General features: G+C 44.5%; 1 protein-coding gene across 5 annotated transcripts in view; it reads right to left on the bottom strand.

Annotated features, from left to right (window-relative positions):
• LOC115083722 (oocyte zinc finger protein XlCOF6-like) overlaps nucleotides 1-19,573 on the bottom strand; it is a 36,947-nt gene extending 17,374 nt beyond the window's left edge. For all 5 annotated transcript variants that reach the window (XM_029587708.1, XM_029587709.1, XM_029587710.1 and 2 more), the window contains exons 1-2: nucleotides 19,226-19,573; nucleotides 4,255-4,381 (exon numbers count right to left, since the gene is read on the bottom strand). In XM_029587708.1, the coding sequence (XP_029443568.1) occupies nucleotides 4,255-4,381; nucleotides 19,226-19,516 (418 nt within the window). In that variant the 5' untranslated portion in view covers nucleotides 19,517-19,573. The remainder of the gene's footprint in view (nucleotides 1-4,254; nucleotides 4,382-19,225) is intronic.
• Between the last annotated feature and the right edge of the window lie 620 nt (nucleotides 19,574-20,193).

Genomic DNA, 20,193 nt, shown 5'->3' with positions numbered 1-20,193 from the left:
TCTGTGGTATTTTGGTCGATTATTTCTCTGCACTCAAGAGTGCAGTTTTTCCATTGAATGGATGTTAATAGTCCTGTATAAAGGACCATGCAGCAGAGATCCATGAATGAGGCCTCCAAGGCCCCAAGTTTCAAGCAGGAATAGTCTCACATGGGAGAAGTATGACTTCTGCCTCCAATGTTAGACAGTGCTCCAGCGATGGTGTGACCTAACTCCCTATTTCTCCATATCTGCTTGTGTCATGAAGGGAGGGAGTCAGGTCTCCTGCTTACTACTATACAAACCAAAGTCATTAATGCTGGTGTAAAGGGGGTACCCTTTACATAAATGTTAAAATAAAGTCTTGCCTGATTCTGAAAGTCAGTATAAAGTGCAGCTGTTATGAAAGAGCCAGGGGCAGTGACAGCAACAGGACAGGGGCTGAAGACGACACTCTGCTGGTGCTGCAAAGGACTGCCAGGGGTTGAAGGCTGAAGCTAGAGAACTGCTGAGATAATGAAAGCCTGATTGCTGTGATTGAAACAAACAAATAAACAACAGAGAGAGTATAAGCAACTGGGAAGATGAAAAATCAGCCTGAATTACTACTCTACCCAGATTTACACAAAACACTGAAAAGAGTTGTGAGTAGTTTACTCACTGTTGAAGCAGACTGAGTTTTAACAGGAAAGAAATAAAGGAACCACGTTCTGAGGAAAAGCAGGAAATGCTGTTCTGTACTGTACATCCCCATCACAAGGGGGAGGAAGACTGCCATGATTACAGAAGCCACAGGAGACCCAGAGGGTGCAGTGAATGGGTTAACTTTCTTATCCCAGGAGACTGCTTTGAACAGGAAACATCATTGCCATTGCGGAGAGCAGAGGAGGCTGAAGTGCTGAGAGAGAGTGAAAAACTGCTGTTGCCGGAGTGTTTTGCTCTTACCTACTTCAGAGAAGAAGAGAATGGAAGAAACTTTCCCTGCTGTGGTCACTGCCACTGAGGAAACAGTCTCTGGGGACTGCTGTAGAGGTTTGTTTTTTTTTTAAGCTGTGCTGACACTCAGGAACAGGCAAAACTTAGAAGGGAGAGGTAAACACTGCAGACATGGTACAGTGACAGTTACTGATGATGTCATGAACCTCTCACCATTTCTGAAGGGGGGGCCACCAATTTAGTAAAAAATAAGGAAAATTAGCCCATGTTAAGCTAAAATAAGATTAACATCCAGGTTAGGGAAGGTTGATAACCTGTACAAAGCTGGCAAACATTCTCTGAAAAGTATTTTAATTATTCTATTTTGAACAATTGTTTTTAGGCACAGGGGTTGAACAAGGAAGTAAATTATTAGCAGAGACCTTTAAAGAAGAATATAAGGAGTACAGGAAAATAAAAATAAGTATTCTAAGACCAACAGAATTTGAATAAAAAATATATAAATTTTAATCAACACCTAAGTACATACTAAAAGGTAATGATGAATAAAGGAAAATTAATTAATAGAGAGACAAATTTTTAAAAGTAAGGAAATGTTTCATGGAAATAAAAAGGAAAAACCTTTCTAAAAAGAGCTATTGGTATAGTCTGCCACCCCTAGTAAACATAGTATGTTCAGATACATCATCATCAGTTTTGGGTTAAGCCCTATAATCAAGCTTGTAGGAGAGGCTGTATCTAGGGACACGTGTCATCAGCTTCCTTGGATACGAGTAAAGGGGCCAGGGTAAGAGCATTAGTACTGGTAAAAGCACAGAGACTGAATTTAAAATCAGTGATGTTTTAAGAGTCAACAAAGCTACCTAAAAATGATTAAGAACATCAGTATGTAGTAAAAATTAAAAAAGGAACCATCAGACAATATTAAAAGGGAGAAATAATTAGCTCCCAGAACTATTTAATGAAATGACATCATCAAAAGCAGGGATAGCCTTGCAATAATAGCAAGTGACAGTTTATAGAGAAAGGCAGTTAGGAGTCAGCCCTTGAATGGAGAGGAACTGCTGATTGAGTTCTCTTCTGTGGGAATTATAAGCTTTGCCAGCAAGCCATTTCGGGGTTTGACACTGGCTTCCCTTCTCCCTGACCTTTGCGCTGAATGAAGCATCACTTGTGCTTAAGCCTCTCTGCCTAGGAGAGGATACCTGACTGTAATGTATTTCTCTAGCTTATAATTAACCCTGATTGCCTGAAAGAAAAGCTAGTTGCCCCTAGTCAGGGGCAGGACAAAGACAGGAGGTATAGAATTCAGCAGCCAATGAAATGATCCGTACACACCCCCTGAGCCAAGCCAATAGTGTAGAGTCACGTCTGTTGCTATGTGGAAAGGAGCCAATCATGTGATGACACATCATCTGCCTTTGTATGAATGTACAATAAAAAGAGGACCCTTGGGACTGCTCAGCCTTTTTCCCCCTCTTTTCCTGCCTGCCATGAAACCTGCCTGATGCGTCTTCATTGCCTCCATATTCAATATCTTCAATTAAGGCCTAATAAGTATAGGAAAGAAGAGATGGATAACAGAACAGCTAGGAATGTTTGATAGATGTTTGAGAAGTGCGAATGAAATGATTTTCTTTACAATTTAAGGAAGTTTGTATTGGTTTAGTTAAAGTAATTTACAAGTGACTCCATGTATTAATGTCACTTTAGTAAGGGATATAAACAATTGAATGAATGTTCCTTGATTTCTGTGATTTTAGAGTGAGGGATAATAATTATTCTTTGTTTTTAATGCAGTTAGTACAAACAAAGTGTCAATAAGTAAACAAAGACATTCATATTAGGATACATTACAGATTAAGCTTGCTGAAGATCAAGGAGCGGATTAGGGAGTTAGTCTTATCTTTTTGAGTTCTTTAAAGAGAGTATAGTAGGAAGAAGATTAAAGAAAGAAGAAAGAAGAAATAACTGGCCAGCAACGAAAGAGCATCTGCAAGAAGAAGAACAGATAAGTGACTTTGCATAAGAACCATAGTAATAGCCAGGCCTGAGCTCAATTCATATAACAAGAAGGAAAATAAAGCAAGGATTATCATCAAGCTACTATAGAAGGACTGTATTATTATCTTTAGGGGTAACCTAAAGTAAAAAATAATTACTTATTCAATATAAGTTACTATATTATGTTGTTCTATATGATTCAGGTTATATAGAATGTCATTTATAACATCTGATTTGCTATAGAAATAATTTCTGTAGAAATAAAAATAATATATTACTATTACAATAGTGATATTATTCATTTATAATGTAATGGTAAACTATATTCCTGTGCATTAAACATCAAACTTGTTGTCACGGCTTAATTGACACCACTCGGCCACTAGAAGTCTTCCCACAGGGATTGGTTTGCCAAGGGGGCTACATCCTTTGGTGTAGAAGCCAAAATGTGTAGAAGTTATACCTCTCCCGTTACACTGGGTTCTCCCTAGTTCAGTGCCTTCCAGAGTTAGGAAGAAGTACTTAATCCTGGAGGTCACCAAAACATACCAAAGGGTCAGGAAGAGTTCCAGAGACCCTGCTGCTCATAAACTCATAAGGTAAGACCAGAGCTCAGTTACTTCTGCCAGTCATATCTGGGGATTATTTTGTTTGTGATCTTCTCTAGGGTAAGCCTTACTGCTCAGGTATTATAAGATCTTTGTCCTTCTCTCAGGATAAGAACAAATTCTGGAGGAATCCTCTCAAATTTCTAGCCCAGGTGGCCAAGTTCACAGTCAGAGCCAATTCTAAGCAAAGTTTCTTTATGCAAGTCATGAGCTCCATAATATGCAGGTGCTGCAGGGTTTGAAGTTTCAATCAGCCTAAAAGGTGTATCTGTGGCTTTTCCCAAATATATCACCATTCATAACACAAGAGTGGGATAAAAGCTTGGACTGACCACCAGGAAGGGTCTGAAGTCAAAAGATCCAATAAATCTCAGGTATCAGTTCAGATGCAGAGCTGGAGTCAGAGATTCCAGGAAATCCCCTTATATTGCTTCTGCTTCAAGTCATATATCCTCTAGTGAGTTTCCATAAGAGCCAGGTGGTTGTAGTCCATAATCAGAGAACGGGTGGGGAAGAGTGACAGGAGGACCCTGGATGATTTAAAGAGGAGGAGACCTAGAAGATGCACAAGATGATCCAATGGTTCTGATAATCCTGCAGAGCTAGGAGTGGTCTTAATTGTTTTTGAAAATTTCTGGTGTGCAGTTGACCCAGGAAAGAATTCACAAATGACCTTCAATAAATCATCTTCTGTGTCTGCTAAAAATACAGATAATAAAGTCCTTACCTAGAGAGCTCAGGGTCTCGTAATTCTCCTTCATCACCTCCCTGTAAAGCTCCTTCTGTTCTTCATCTAAATACCCCCACTCCTCCTGGGAGAAAGAGACAGAGATGTCCTCAAACGTCACCGGTACCTAATGTAAATCAAAAGCCAGAAACAGTCAGATGTGTAGAATGCATATTTTAGCTGGCTTTATTCTGCTAACAATTTATCATGGAAGAAGAGTCGCTATAACCTTTCTCCCCCAGGAACAGTCAGGTTTGTTCCTCCCATGTGCGTCTCTAGAGTGAGTTTCCTCTCTGGACCACAGAATTTGCAAGTCTATGAATAGATTCTCTCAAAGTGACATTTTATTATTTTCTATGAGAGCTATCCGAATAAATCAGTGAAAAATAAAATCCCAGTTCTAACAGAATTATCCAGAACATCAGAAATATCTGGTTCCATTATATCCGAAGAACTCACTGCTAAATCCATACAAGCCAGGAAGAGTTTCTTGTCATATGGTAGAGGCTTCCAGAGGGAGGGGAGAGCATAGGTATGAATGGGCGAGAGATGAGAACATAAGAACTGCCATACTGGGTCAGACCAAGGGTCCTTCAAGCCCAGTATCTTGTTTTCAGTTGTAGCCAATCTAGGTCACAAGTATCTAGCAGATCCTAAGCAGTTGTTAAATTCCATGCTACTTATGCCAAAGGATAAGCAGTGGATTTCCCCACGATTACTTGGTTAATGTGACCCTATTTTAGCACTTGAAAATTCACACGACCCCAGAGGACAACCAAACCTAATTAGCGAGGGTGTAGTTCGTCTCCAACAGTCCCTCCACTCACCATTCCTGCACTCCAAACTGATCCCCTCTCTCAACTTCTATCCCCCTCCAAAGGGTCTCTCAACCTCTGCCCCTCCAGCTGATCCCCTCTTACATCCCCCATTACTCTCCCCTTCCCAGCCTAGCCGCTCGCTCACCCACTCCAGCTTTTTACATCCTCCCCTCTGAACTTCTCTCACCTCCAAGCCATTTGTGTAACCCCAGTTGATCATGTCATCCCTTCTTCTCTTTTCTCACATACCTCCCCCAGTTGATACTCTCACCCCTAGCTCCTCTCTTGCATCCCCCTCTCACCTTCCACAGCCAATCCCTCTCCCACTGATCCAACCCTCAAACCCTTCCTGTATCTGATCCCTCCTTTCAAAACAGCCCCCATCCACACAGCTCCTTGACTAGCATCAGCAGCAACATTTTCCTTTGGACCTCAGGTGATAAGTGGATGACAGCTAATGGGAAGAGATGGCAGGCTGATGACAGGGGCAACATTTTTCTCTTAGGTAAGTTCAGTGATAGGAGAGGATAGAGAAGAAGGGACAACCTGCACAGACCTGTACACACTCTGCCCACTCTTCCCCAATGGCTGGTCCAACACCTGATGTTGATCTGCAACTGGCAGCAGCTTTAATAATGAGAGTAAGCATAGAATCTGTGAGCCAGAAAAAGGTCACAGGCCCTGTAGTGGCCCCAGTCCCTCCTCACACATGGATTCCTGGTAACGTGGAAACTCAAGCGAGGGCGGGACCATTGCAGGACCCGAGAGGGCATGCTATCTCAAAGATCCCATGCTGATTTCCACTACTTCTGCAGCTGGTGATTTCTGGAGAAGACTGCCCTTTGAGGCATGTGACCCCGGCTGGAGGTTTTGTGACCTCATTTGGGAAGCTCTGCACTAAACTGAATGCCTTTATCACATCCTCCAGCAATGAAGTCCAAGTCTTAACTGTGTGTTGCATGAAAAACTGAGATCATCTCTATCGCTCCATGGTGCAACCTTACCTTGAGTATTTTGTGCAGTTCTGGCCACTATGTCTCAAAAAAGATAAAGCAGAATTAGAAACGGTATAGAGAAGGCCAACCAGAATGTAAAAAGGATGGAACAAATCCCCTATGAGGAAAGACTTAAGAGGTTAGAGCTCTTCAGCTTGGAGAGGAGACAGATAAGAAGAGATATGATAGAAATCTATAAAATAATGAAGGGAATGGAATGAGTAAACGTTAATCAGTCAATCATTTACTCTTTCAAAAAGTACAAAGACCAGGGGACACTCAATGAAGTTACTAGGTAATACATTTAAAACTAATAAGAGAAAATATTTTTTTACTCAACAAATAATTAAGTTCTAGAATTTGTTGCCAGAGGATATGGAGAAAACCGTTAGCATAGCTGTGTTTAAAAATGGTTTGGATAACTTCCTGAAGGAAAAGTCCATTAACAATTAAGGTGTTGCAGAAATCCACTTCTTATTCTTGGAATAAGCAGCATGGACTCTACCTATCCCTTGAGATCCTGCCAGGTACTTGTGATCTGGCTTGGCCACTGTTGGAAACAGGATACTGAGCTTCATGAACCCTTGGTCTGACCCAGTATGGCAAGCCTTATGTTCTTCTAGTTCAAGTGACTTGATACTCTTTAGTTTATCAATTTACCATCTTACATTTTTCAGGTTCCCATTGGTTTGTTACAATTCCTCCGAATCATTGCCATTAAATATTGTTTCCACCACAGGTATCTCCCAAACATCCTCCTCAGTAAACATTGAAGCAAAGAATTAATTTAATCTTTCTGCTATGTCCATGTCTTCCCCAAGAGCCCCTTTTACCCCTCGATCATATAATGGTCCAAAAACAACTCCCTCAGAGGCTTTCTGCTTCAGATGTTATTGAAAAAAAAAAGTATTCACTTACCTCCACTGCAAGCTTCTTTCCAAATTCTGTTTTTGCCTGCTTCATTACTGTTTGCATCTAATTTGCCAGTGCATATGCTTTTTCTTAATCTCTTTTTCTTAATCTCTTCATTTGGATATTCTCCATTTTTTTCAATATGTTCTCTGGGCTATAATAGCCTCTTTCATCCCACCTTATAATCATGTGGGTAGTCATTGGGCCTTCCTTCTGCCATTTTTAATACATGGAATACATTTGATCTGGATTCCAATATGGTATTTTTAAACAATGTGCATGCCTGCTGTAAACTCAACCTTTCAGTGGCATCTCAGTGTTTTTTCTATTTTCCTCATTTTATTATAGTCTCCTGTTTGAAGGTTGAATGCTAGAGCAGCAGTTTTCTTTGATGTAAACCCTTTAGTTTTAAGTCAAATTTGATCATGCCATGATCACTATTCCCAAATAGCTCCACTACCGTTGCCTCTTGCACCAAATCCTGTGTTCAACTAAAGATGAAGTCTAAAACAGTTCCCCCCTCTCATTTGCTTCTGAGCCAGCTATGACATGAAAGTCATTTATTTAATCTAGAAACTTCATCTTCCTAGACTGCCCTGATGTTACATTCACCCAGTCAGTAACTGCAATCTCCCATTATTACTGGGATGCCAAATTTGTTAGCCTCTAGTTTTCTGTTAGCATTTCATTTTTGTCTGTTCAAGGTCAGTAGTATAACCTACCACCATACTCTTCCCCATCACACATGTAATTTCTCTCCATAACGATTCCACAGTGCATTCAGATTTCTGCAGGATCTTTATCCTGTTTGACTCTATGCCATTCTTAACATAACAATGCCACACTCACCCGCCAATCTGATCCACCTTTTTATTGCAATATAATTTGTACCCTGGTATTACACAGTCCCATTAGTTATCCTCCTTCTATCAGGTCTCTGAAATAACAATTATGTCTACCTCTTCATTTAGTGCTACACATTCTAACTCTCCCATCTTGTTTTTAAATTTCTGGTCTATTCATACAGACATTTTAAGACATTTTTTGTTCGTATTTAGCAGTTGATGGGAATAATTTGAAATCTTGTAACTCCATAAGAACATAAGATATGCCTTTCTGGGTCATATCAAAGGTTCATCAAGCCCAGTATCCTGTTTCCAACAGTGGCTAATCCAAGACACAAATATCATAGAGTTTGACTAATTGTATATCACAAGGGAGAGCGTTGCATACATAGAAGTCTGGTAACTGAAGGAAGATCCTCTTATGCCATTAACCGTTATCACAGGTACAGGAGAGGGGGAGGTCAAAGAGACTTTTCTGTGCTTAACAAAGAGAGCGGGAAGAAACATAAGAAAGAGTATTGAAAAGTAGAGGGGAGAACCCAAGAATAAAGCTCAGAACATCAGGCATAAAATCTTTGTTGCGTCTGGTCTCAGACGGCTTCGACCTCTGTGCCTCACCTTTCTTCCTTCTCTCTCCTCAAACCTTGGGAAGATGGCTCCCCGGATCGGCAACGGCGACGGGTGCGCACGCACACCACCCACGTCTTTATCCACGTCATGGCGGGAACCTCGGGGGCGTCCCCTCCAAGTGATGTCAATCATCCGGGTATTTAGCCTGCCCTTCGTTGGCTAACAAACTGAGTTAGCAAGGATTGGATTGCCTCCGGTCTAAGCTGCTCTGCCGCTTCCTAGCTGCTGCTGGAAGCTCTCTCTCTGCCCTTCGGGGTATACTGCTAACCTGGGTACCCGCTCCTCGGGGGCCCTTCTTCTTTGTTTCAGGTACCTATCTGGGATACTGGGTACTCGCTCCTCGAGGGCCTGCTCTCCCTATCTGGTGCCGGCCACTGAACAACTTCTACCTGCCAGGCTTTCCATCTATACAGCTTCTGCCTCAGTGAGTACTAACTGCAGTCTATTCTATCTCCAGCTTCAGCGCTCTACATTCGGGACCTATCCCTGCTACATCGCGCTGTCCAAGCACGTACTCTATGTAAGGACCCTTGCATTACAACTGCTGAGATCACCTTCCACTGCTGCCCGCTCCCCAAACATTATCATCGAGCTGTATTAGTGTTACATGGTCAAATTTTTTAATGCCAAAATTTACCTTTGTGGCAGTGTTTTTGAGTAACTGTAATTGCTTTGTGAAGAGTGGCGTGGGAGTGAGCCCTTAGTGCTTTGGCGTAGTTAACACAGCCTACCAGGCAAACCTATGAGGCCTATGCCAACAGTTGGAGAGCGCACCCTGAAGCGGGACAAAAAGGAGCTTCACCTATATCATCCACCTTCCCCAGTGGTTGAGTCTTTAGGTTCCAGCAGGACTTAGGCAGGTTCCTAGGGTGGTAGAGAGAGCAAGAGTCCAAGGACATGCTGGGGTCAGGAAAGGCAGAAGACTGGCTATACCGGAACTGGCCAAGGGTCAGGGCAGGTGGTATGCAAGCATGGTCAGGTTCAATGCAAGAGGTCAGGTCAAGGTGGTAGGCAAGCGTGGTCAGGTCCAATGCAAGAGGACAGTTGCAGAAGATCAGGCCAAGGATGGACAGAGACATATGGAGGGACACTGGATGAGACTAGGAGGAAGAGACCAGGCAATTGTAATAAGCTTGAGATGGAAGTTTGGAAGACCGAGAAGAAATGAAATACAATAATAGATTCTATAGATCGTGAAAACATGGATGAGTAATTTTAGATCCTTAGGTTCAAGTAACAAGCGAAGATGGCGAATGAAGCAAAGAAAAAAGAACGATTTCTGCATTATACTGGAAATGTATGAAACCACTTAAAGATTAGAGTCAAGCTGTACACCAAGTGTTACAACATATTTGAGAGGGATAAGAGTAAAGCAACAAGGAAGCCATAGCCAAATCAATGTTTCCGTTGACTAACCCAGGGAGCTTCAGACTTAGGAGTGACCTTCACTCTATGATTAGAAAGCCAATTTGCTACTTCATTTGGGAAATTAAATGCATTCAGCAAAAAAGAACTTTTCATATTTATAAGGCAGTAATTTGGATATCATCTGCATAAATGGTAGGCTTTAATCCACTGTCTTGAATAAGCATGACCAATGAAGCGAGAAAAAGATTTAAAAAACGAACAAGTCCAGGATATATCCTTAAGGAAAACCAGAGAGAAGAACTGTGTGGTTTAATAACTGCTGGTTCCATTCAGCATACTATTACTTAACATTTCTATAGCGCTACTTGACACAAGCAGTACTGTACAAACAACACATAAGAGACAGACCCCTGCTCAACAAAGTTTACAATCTAATTAAGACAAACATACAGGTCAAGAGATTTGGAGAGTTTCATATAGTAAGACAATGGTCAAAATTAGTTAAAGAGGCTGAAGGTGGACAATCAGTTTTAAGATTTAAAAGCATCTTAAAAAAAGGTGGGGGTTTTTTTTAGATGGGATTTAAACAAGGTGAGAGAAGGAGAATGACGCACCAGCTCAGGAAGACTTTCCTAAGCACATTGTGAGTCAGGTGGAAGGCACAGAGTTGGGAATTGGCAATACAGGTGAAGGGCATAGATAACGACTTGTCTAATGAACTCCTGCCAGTCTCCTACTGCTGTAAATATCACAGAGGGTAATTTATTTTTAAACACTCTCTAATTGTACTGTAAATATATCACACAATAGAGAGATCACACATAAATTAATGTGTAACCATTTATTGAATTTCACAACAAACTTCCCTACTTAGACATAATAAAAAGTGAGCTAGCACCTTCACTCCACACTCACATGCATCCCATCATTTAAAACATGTATATGTACAAACAATGTTTCACACAATTTTTCAATTAAATACATTCAATTAAATACATCAATCTGTTTACAAGCGATATCAATGTCAGGTGTGTAAACTCCTATTCAACGTTAATTAAAGAAAGTTGAATAGGAGTTAACACACCTGACATTGATGTCGCTTGTAAACATTGATGTATTTAATTGAATGTATTTAATTGAAAAATTGTGTGAAACATTGTTTGTACATATACATGTTTTTAAATGATGGGATGCATGTGAGTGTGGAGTGAAGGTGCTAGCTCAGTTTTTATTATGTCTAAGTAGGGGAGTCTCCTACTGCTGAGCAGAAAACCCTGCAGCCATTCTCCTGAGCAGGATTTCCAGCCCTGGCTCCCTCCCTGCATCCACCCCTGGGTGGGAGGTCTGGACTTAGATGGGTGCAAGTGTTCAGCTTCTTTTCTAATGTATTCCCAGAGTGGGAGAAGGAAGGCAGTCTCAGGACAGAACAGGGACAGGGGAAGCAGGAGGGAGGGAGGCTGGGGAGAGCCACTGACTGCTGCCAACTGCAGCAGCCCCAAGCATTAAAAGCAGAGGAGCTGATCCTGCACACTCGGGCTGAGTCTGCCCTGACACATGGGGGCTACTGTGGACTTTTATACTGCAGGCAGCAATTTGCCTTCTGTGAAAGGAGCTCCTCAGCCTCACTGTATGCTATAATGTATAAAATAAAAATCTAATTAAATTAAATTTTGCACACACTGAGCCTATTTTCTATTCCACGCTTTATCAACAAAAAGCTCAAAGCAAGTTAGAGCCAATTCCTCATTGGGCCTTTTGTGACTGATGATGGGGGTTGTCTTCCTTGAACTGAATCAGTAAATGCGCTCTCTTTCCTGACTCACTGTCTGTACTTGAAGCCTCTGGAAGCTGAAGTGGCTCAGGGGAACCTTCTGGTAATTTCAGTTTGCTTTAGGCTGCCTGAGAGCTTGAGTGACAGCCATGCTCACCTCCGGCTCTGCCAATCACAGAGGCTGTGGGCGGGACTGCACCTTATATATTCATTGTTGCTAGGCGACGAGACGCAGCTGCAGAGGTGGCAGTTGAAAGTCAAATGTAAAGAGGTTTGAAAGAGAGGTCAGAATATGGGAGGGAGGGGGAGAGACAGTTATAGGAACTCCAATGAGCTGTGAGGGGCAGATATAAGAGCCTCAGAAAATTGGAGAGTTTCATGAGCTGTGAGGGGCCGATAGATAAAGGACTCTCAGAGAATTGTGGGGACAGTTACAGGAACCCCAGATAATTGTTGGGCACTTACAGGAGTGCAGGGGTCTATGAAGAGCATTTATAGGAGCCCAAGAGAACTGTGGGGACACAGTTAAAGAAACCTTACAGAGATATGCGGGCAGTTAGGGGAGGTCAGATACGGGAGCCTCAGAGATATGTGGAGACAATGATGTGAGAGGAATGGGACCTGCACCTTGTATTATTGTTGCTAGGCAACGTGAGGCAGCTGCAGAAGTGGCAGTTGAAATTCAAATCTAAAGAGGTTAGAAAATGAGGTGGGGGTGGGGCAGCAGTTCTAGGAAATTCAAAGATCTGTAAAGGAGCAGATAGATATAGGACTCAAAAAATTGTGGGTTCAGTTACAGGAACCCCAGAGAGCTGTGAGGGGCAAATAGGTATAGGACACAAAAAACTGTGGGGGCAGATATAGGAACCCACCACCAAGGCTTAATTTGTAGACAAAAAGGAAGTAGGATTGGGGGGGGGGGATAGGGAAATGGAGAAAAAGGGAATGGGGCAGGAGCAAGGTACGGGTTCTCTCATACACACACACACAGACACACACTCTCACACATACATATGCAAACACACCCAGCAAGTGGGGCTGACAGGTATACGCCTCATGCCTTTTCACTCCTTCCCATCCTCTCATATGGCCTTTCAAATGTGCCAGGACATTGTACAAAAATAAAGGCCAACACTCCCTGCTCTGCTTTCTCTGAGGCCTTGGGGGGGGGGGGGGGGGCAAAAATGATCCTATTCCCAGAAATGATATTATTTACACTACCGCACAATGTAAATAATATCCATAAAGAGACGTTACTGACAATGTAAATAATATACCTCTGTAAAGATTATTTAATTCTTGTCTATTCCTGTCTCCTTCCTCCCCCAGTTCAAAAACCTTGTTATATTGTAACTTTTTTACTTTCTCTGCACTGGTTAAAAGAATAAAGTTATTGCACCCCCTGTTATTTGTAAACCGGCATGATATGATTGTATCATGAATGCCTGTATAGAAAAGCTTTAAATAAATAAATAAAATAAATCCTGGCACCACTGACTCTTCTGTTTCTGCAGGGAGCTGGAAATGATTTAAAACCATCAGCTCTACTCTGTGTGGGAGCCAGAACTGATTTACCATAGGAAAAAATTCTGACAAATTAAGCCCTGGGTAACAGACACAAAAAGGAATTGTACTTGTGAGCTGTGGTGCTTATCAATGCTAGGGTTGAAGCCTTGAAAACTGTCATTAATACTCATAAGTTCCAAACTTGTGTTAATTAAACCTATTTTTGGGTCTATTTTTTTGCCTTGCAGCCTCTGATTCAGTATCACCCCTTCTCCTGTTACTTGTAGAAAAGGAAGGGGCTAGGTGAGTGTGTAGAGTGGCTGTTTTTTCTTCCATAGGCTCGCTCTCTACTCTCCTTTTCCTGCAGGCTGCCTGAAAAGGAGGGCCTGGGTTAGGGGGGTAGAGGGAGAAATTACTATTTCTCTGATAATTTTGTTTGCCTTAGTGTAGACAGATGAACTCAGGGCCAATGGGTTATGCATCTCTGCCAGCAGATGGAGACAGAGCAAACGGAGGTCATATTATATATACTCCTGCAGTGACCCATGCCTACCAGTATTCTCTTCAAAAGCAACTGTGGACAGACTACCAAAAACTTGATTAAAAACTGTCAACCATTACTATACTCAACCAACAGGAAACACTGAACTCAGACAATGAATGTATGTACCCCAATCTAGGGACTGGATGAACACTTAGCAGTAATCCCCTGGAACACGTAGCCCCACAGGAGGACCATTAACACAATCATTTGGCAGCCAAGAGCAGGAAGCTGAGTCCCTCTGTCTATACTATGGAAAATGAAATTATCAGGTAACAGTAGTTTCTTCTTTCCTAGCATGTAGACAAATGGACTCAGGAGCAGTGGAATGTACAAAATGTTAGAAACGGTATTGCACCTTCTTAGAAAATTATATAGCGAACACAAAAAAGTTTGGTGAAACAATAATTATTTTTACGAACTTGCAGGTATAGGTGACATACAGAAGAAAAGTAGGCACACCCACAAAGCGAAAACAACTTACTATTGTACATTCGCTTATCATTTTATTCCTCCCCATCTCAGGATGCTCAGCCTATCTGATGCCTTCATTTTGAAGGGGGCCCCGCATTGACCCTAACACCTAACAAAGAAGGCACCTCCTGACGTCAGGACCCGATGTATCAGAATCACCTGGTTCTACAAAGGGCCAACAGTTTGAGACAAGGCTTACTGATAGAATAGTGAGACACTATAGCCAGTCTGTTAACAAGCTTTCATGCTTTTTAAGCTTTCACGCTGCTTTTATTAATGCTGATGGTCTTAGGTTTCGTTTCTACCCAGCAAGCAAGTGAACATGCTAGAACAATCTGCCTGCAGAAAGAGTGCTGACTATACAGAAATAACTAAGACAAAGGGCTGTGTATATGAGACAATGTTACTACTACAAGGTCACAAATCATCATTCCCTCCACAGGACTGCAAGTCCCGGCAGCACTCTTACTTCCACGCTGGCAAGAGAGGGGGGGGGGGGCTCAGCTCCTCCATTGTAATATGTGATGCTTGCCCTCTAACTTGTAGAACGCATGTGTAAAAGATAAGGACAACGGAATGTACTTAAGGTGGCTACCCTGCAGTCTTACTGATACATGTCAGCTGCATCTTTTGCTAGCAAATAAACAAAAACTTTTCTTTCTCGGACCAGGGCCTGGAGTCTTCTGTTTGTTACCTGTTACAATTTCAGTGTTCTCTCTGCTTCAGGCATTTTCTCATGCATCTCAAACTTCCCATATTTTTCATTCTGCTTAAACAACATATTCTAATGCCAAGTTTCAACTTTCAATGTGAGTGAGGGGGACTGACAGCTTTTGAGAAAGGTATAAGAACTGCACCAGTAAGAGGCTCCAGAGAGCTGTGAGGGGAGGTTACAGGAGCTGCAGCAGGGAGGGCTCCAGAGAGCTGTGAGGGGAGGTTACAGGAGCTGCAGCAGGAAGGACTCCAGAGAGCTGTGAGGGGAGGTTACAGGAGCTGCAGCAGGGAGGGCTCCAGAGAGCTGTGAGGGGAGGTTACAGGAGCAGCAGCAGGGAGGGCTCCAGAGAGCTGTGAGGGGAGGTTACAGGAGCAGCAGCAGGGAGGACTCCAGAGAGCTGGGAGGGGAGGTTACAGGAGCTGCAGCAGGGAGGACTCCAGAGAGCTGTGAGGGGAGGTTACAGGAGCTGCAGCAGGGAGGACTCCAGAGAGCTGTGAGGAGAAGTTACAGGAGCAGCAGCAGGGAGGGCTCCAGAGAGCTGTGAGGGGAGGTTACAGGAGCAGAAGCAGGGATGGCTCCAGAGAACTGGGAGGGGAGGTTACAGGAGCTGCAGCAGGGAGGGCTACAGAGAGCTGTGAGGGGAGGTTACAGGAGCAGAAGCAGGGATGGCTCCAGAGAACTGGGAGGGGAGGTTACAGGAGCTGCAGCAGGGAGGGCTCCAGAGAGCTGTGAGGGGAGGTTACAGGAGCAGCAGCAGGGAGGGCTCCAGAGAGCTGTGAGGGGAGGTTACAGGAGCTGCAGCAGGGAGGGCTCCAGAGAGCTGTGAGGGGAGGTTACAGGAGCTGCAGCAGGGAGGGCTCCAGAGAGCTGTGAGGGGAGGTTACAGGAGCAGAAGCAGGGAGGGCTCCAGAGAGCTGTGAGGGGAGGTTACAGGAGCTGCAGCAGGGAGGGCTCCAGAGAACTGGGAGGGGAGGTTACAGGAGCTGCAGCAGGGAGGGCTCCAGAGAGCTGTGAGGGGAGGTTACAGGAGCTGCAGCAGGGAGGGCTCCAGAGAGCTGTGAGGAGAAGTTACAGGAGCTGCAGCAGGGAGGGCTCCAGAGAGCTGTGAGGGGAGGTTACAGGAGCTGCAGCAGGGAGGGCTCCAGAGAGCTGTGAGGGGAGGTTACAGGAGCTGCAGCAGGGAGGGCTCCAGAGAGCTGTGAGGGGAGGTTACAGGAGCTGCAGCAGGGAGGGCTCCAGAGAGCTGTGAGGGGAGGTTACAGGAGCAGCAGCAGGGAGGGCTCCAGAGAGCTGTGAGGGGAAGTTACAGGAGCAGCAGCAGGGAGGGCTCCAGAGAACTGTGAGGGGAGGTTACAGGAGCAGCAGCAGGGAGGACTCCAGAGAGCTGTGAGGGGAGGTTACAGGAGCAGCAGCAGGGAGGGCTCCAGAGAGCTGTGAGGGGAGGTTACAGGAGCAGAAGCAGGGAGGGCTCCAGAGAGCTGTGAGGGGAGGTTACAGGAGCTGCAGCAGGGAGGACTCCAGAGAGCTGTGAGGGGAGGTTACAGGAGCAGAAGCAGGGAGGGCTCCAGAGAGCTGTGAGGGGAGGTTACAGGAGCTGCAGCAGGGAGGGCTCCAGAGAGCTGTGAGGGGAGGTTACAGGAGCAGAAGCAGGGAGGGCTCCAGAGAGCTGTGAGGGGAGGTTACAGGAGCAGCAGCAGGGAGGGCTCCAGAGAGCTGTGAGGGGAGGTTACAGGAGCAGCAGGAGGGAGGGCTCCAGAGAGCTGAGAGGCTGCAGGGGGCTCCAGCCAGCTGTGAGCAGAAGTTACAGGAGCTGCAGCAGGGGGCACTCTGATATGGTTAAGAACAGAACCAAGCTAGAGAGAGGAAAGTTTCCTCTGAGATTAGAAGTTTGAGGTTGACAGTGTCGAATGCAGCACTCGTGTAGTAAGATAATGAGGGCATCTCTTCCACCATCAGCCTGCATCCTAATGTCATTTGATAGAGCAAGTGAAATGGGCTCTGTACAGTGTCCCCTTGTGTCCCCAGAGAGCTATGTATGTGTGGGGGGCAGTTACAAATTGTAACTAATAGATCAGAAATTTCATTTTTTAGTTCCTTTAGTATCCTAGGATGCATACCCTCCGGTCCAGGTGATTTGCTACTCTTTAGTTTGTCAATCTGGCCTACTACATCTTCCAGGTTCACAGTGATTTGGTTCAGTTTGTCTGACTCATCACCCCTGAAAACCATCTCTGGAACTGGTATCTCCCCAACATCCTCATTAGTAAACACGGAAGCAAAGAATTCATTTAGTCTTTCTGCAATGGCCTTATCTTCCCTAAGAGCCCCTTTAACCCCTCGATCATCTAATGGTCCAACAGACTCCCTCACAGGTTTCTTGCTTTGTATATATTTTAAAAAGTTTTTATTATGAGTTTTTGCCTCTATGGCCAACTTCTTTTCAAATTCTCTCTTCGCCTGTCTTATCAATGTTTTACACTTAACTTGACAATGCTTATGTTTTATCCTATTTTCTTCAGATGGATCTTTCTTCCAATTTTTGAAGGATAATTTTTGGCTAAAATAGCCTCTTTCTCCTCACCTTTTAACCATGACGGTAGCCATTTTGCCTTCTTTCCACCTTTCTTAATGTGTGGAATCCATATGGACTGCGCCTCTAGGATTGTATTTTTAAATAATGTCCAAGCCTGTTGAACACTTTTAACCTTTGCAGCTGCACCTTTCAGTTTTTTTCTATTTTCCTCATTTTATCAAAGTTTCCCTTTTGAAAGTTTAGTGTTAGAGCTGCAGATTTACTTATTGTCCCCCTTCCAGATATTAGTTTAAATTTGATCATGTTATGATCACTGTTGCCAAGTGGCCCCACCACCGTTACCTCTCTCACCAAATCCTGCGTTCCACTAAGAATTAAATCTAAAATAGCTCCCTCTCTTGTTGGCTCCTGAACCAATTGCTCCATGAAGTAATTAAATGCCTGCCCTGGTGCTGGCATTAAGTCATACCTGAAGTGACAAGCAATGAAGAAATCACAAAGAAACCCAAGAGATGTTGAACCTGGTGGTAGCGGACAGCCCCTCCTCCCTCACTAATCCTGATTCCACCCTCTTACCAGTCCTGTGGCAGTTCCCTGGCGGGATTAATGAACTGGAACATGCCAGCCCAGGGAGGATCTGTGCAGTATGTGTTCTCAGTGTGTAATTGTGTATGTGGGCCATGCATGTTTCTGTGCTGGAAGCTCTGCCATGGCTGACCCGAAACTCACTTTCAGGCCGATACAGTATAGGGCTCTCCGGCGGAGCGCAATGTTAACCCGCGTATGGATGCACTAACTTTACCCCTTATTCAGTAAGGGGTAATAGTGCGTCGAAAACACGCGTCCAACCCTCCCCGAAACTAATAGCGCCCGCAACATGCAAATGCATGTTGATGGCCCTATTAGTTATTCCTGCGCGATTCAGTAAGTAAAATGTGCAGCCAAGCCGCACATTTTACTTTCAAAATTAGCGCCTACCCAAAGGTAGGCGTTAATTTCTGCCGGTGTGGGGAAAGTGTACAGAAAAGCAGTGAAAACTGCTTTCCGTACACCCTCCGACTTAATATCATGGCAATATTAAGTAAGTTGGAGGTCCTAAAAGTTAAAAATAATTAAAAAAAAATAAAAATTTTTTAATCGGCCTGCGGCTCACAGGTTGAAAACCGGACGCTCAATTTTGCTGGCGTCCGGTTTCCGAACCCGTGGCTGTCAGCGGGTTTGCGAACCGCCGCCAGCAAAATTGAGCGTTGGCTGTCAAACTCACTGACAGCTGCCGCTCCTGTCAAAAAAGAGGCGCTAGGGACGTGCTTGTGTCCCTAGCGCCTCTTTTTACCGCAGGGCCTAATTTGAATAATTTTATTTACTGAATCAGTCGCCCACTCTCCCGCGATTTTTACTGTATCAGCCTGTTTATTGGGTGGGAGGCATCACCTCTGCTTCTGCATTAAAATGAGGCTCTGACCACTACCAGTAATGAAAAAAAATGCCTCTAGGATTTGGAGCTGTTTTTCATCGGGTGCTGTGATATGTAGCTTGGGCTTGCTCTGGCTACTATTGCAGGGCTAAGGACTACTACATCTGGTGGCTAATGCAAGTGTGCTCAGCCAGGTCTCCTGGGCATCTGATTCATTTGAGCACTAGGGATGCGCTATTTCTCCCTAGAACGCGGCTGCTCATTATAATACAGTACAGGGCACCCAGGAGAGGTGGTTGTGCGCGTCTTGGGAAAACGGGCACTCAATGAGCGCCCATTGTACTGCGCGTCTTATTGCATCGGCCCCTAAGATGTTTTGCAGGATTTTCCCTTGTAAGTGCAAGCTTCTCCTTGCGGGAGGCAGAGGGATGAGGGAGGAAACGTCCCACCTTGTTCTCCAGCGCCTGCAGCCGCTTCGCCTGAGCAGAGATTTGCTTCTCCTGGGTCCCTGAGCGCAGCTCCAGCGAGGAGATTTCCCCTTGAATCCTTTCCAACTTGCTGCTCATTGTGGCTTCCAGCCGCACCAGAACCATCCACAGAGAGCCCAAGGTCCTGGGCTGCAGGGGATCCAGAGCCCGCCCTGCCCCCGGGGGCTCTGCCAGAGGCTGCACCGAGGAGGGAGCGGACCCCTTCCTGCCGGCGCCGAGAGACTTCCCCTTTCTATTCCCCATCGTCAGCATCAGAGAGAGAGATCGGGCTGAGAAAGTCAAAGCCCTGTGCTCCAGAGCATGGAGAGGGGAAGCTCTTGTGAAACCGTCAGTGCCAGAAAAGTTATTTGAATCAGAAGAGAGGGAGGTAGGAGGGAGATTGGGGGAGAGGAGCCTCTGACTGCTGCCACCTACTGCTCCCGCCCAGCACTGACAGCAGAGGAGCGGATCCTGCACATTTCAGCTGAATCCCTCTATTCTCAGTCAGGAGCAGAGCTGAACAAGGGGGAGATATTCAGTCCACTGCAACCCCCCCCCCCCCCCCCCCAGTTATGCCAAAAATAAAATCCTTTATTTACACCCATGACAAGAAGGATGGATTAGGACAGATTCCTTTCTTTATTTCACTTTGACATTCCACCATATCCCTAAAGCAGGGGTTCTCAAGCCAGTCTGGTTTTCAGGCTATTCACAATGAATATGCATGAGATGGACTTGCATATTAAATAGGCAGAAAAGCTGTCTCATGCACAGTCATTTTTGGATAGGCTGATTGTATCCAAGGGCTGGGGTAAGAGCCACTGTTCTAAGTGGAGACTTTCTGCTGATCGCCTTTCTTTTCACCTTCTGGTCTCCTCTTCCTGCCTGCTCTCCTTTTCCTCTTTCCCTTACTTCCTTATATTTCATTGGATTCTTACCTTCCATATCCC

Source organism: Rhinatrema bivittatum, chromosome 2 (assembly GCF_901001135.1).
Source record: "Rhinatrema bivittatum chromosome 2, aRhiBiv1.1, whole genome shotgun sequence".
Lineage (NCBI taxonomy): Eukaryota > Metazoa > Chordata > Amphibia > Gymnophiona > Rhinatrematidae > Rhinatrema > Rhinatrema bivittatum.
The sequence above is the reverse complement of the archived record's forward strand: the minus strand, read 5'-3'. Positions and strand labels throughout refer to the sequence as shown.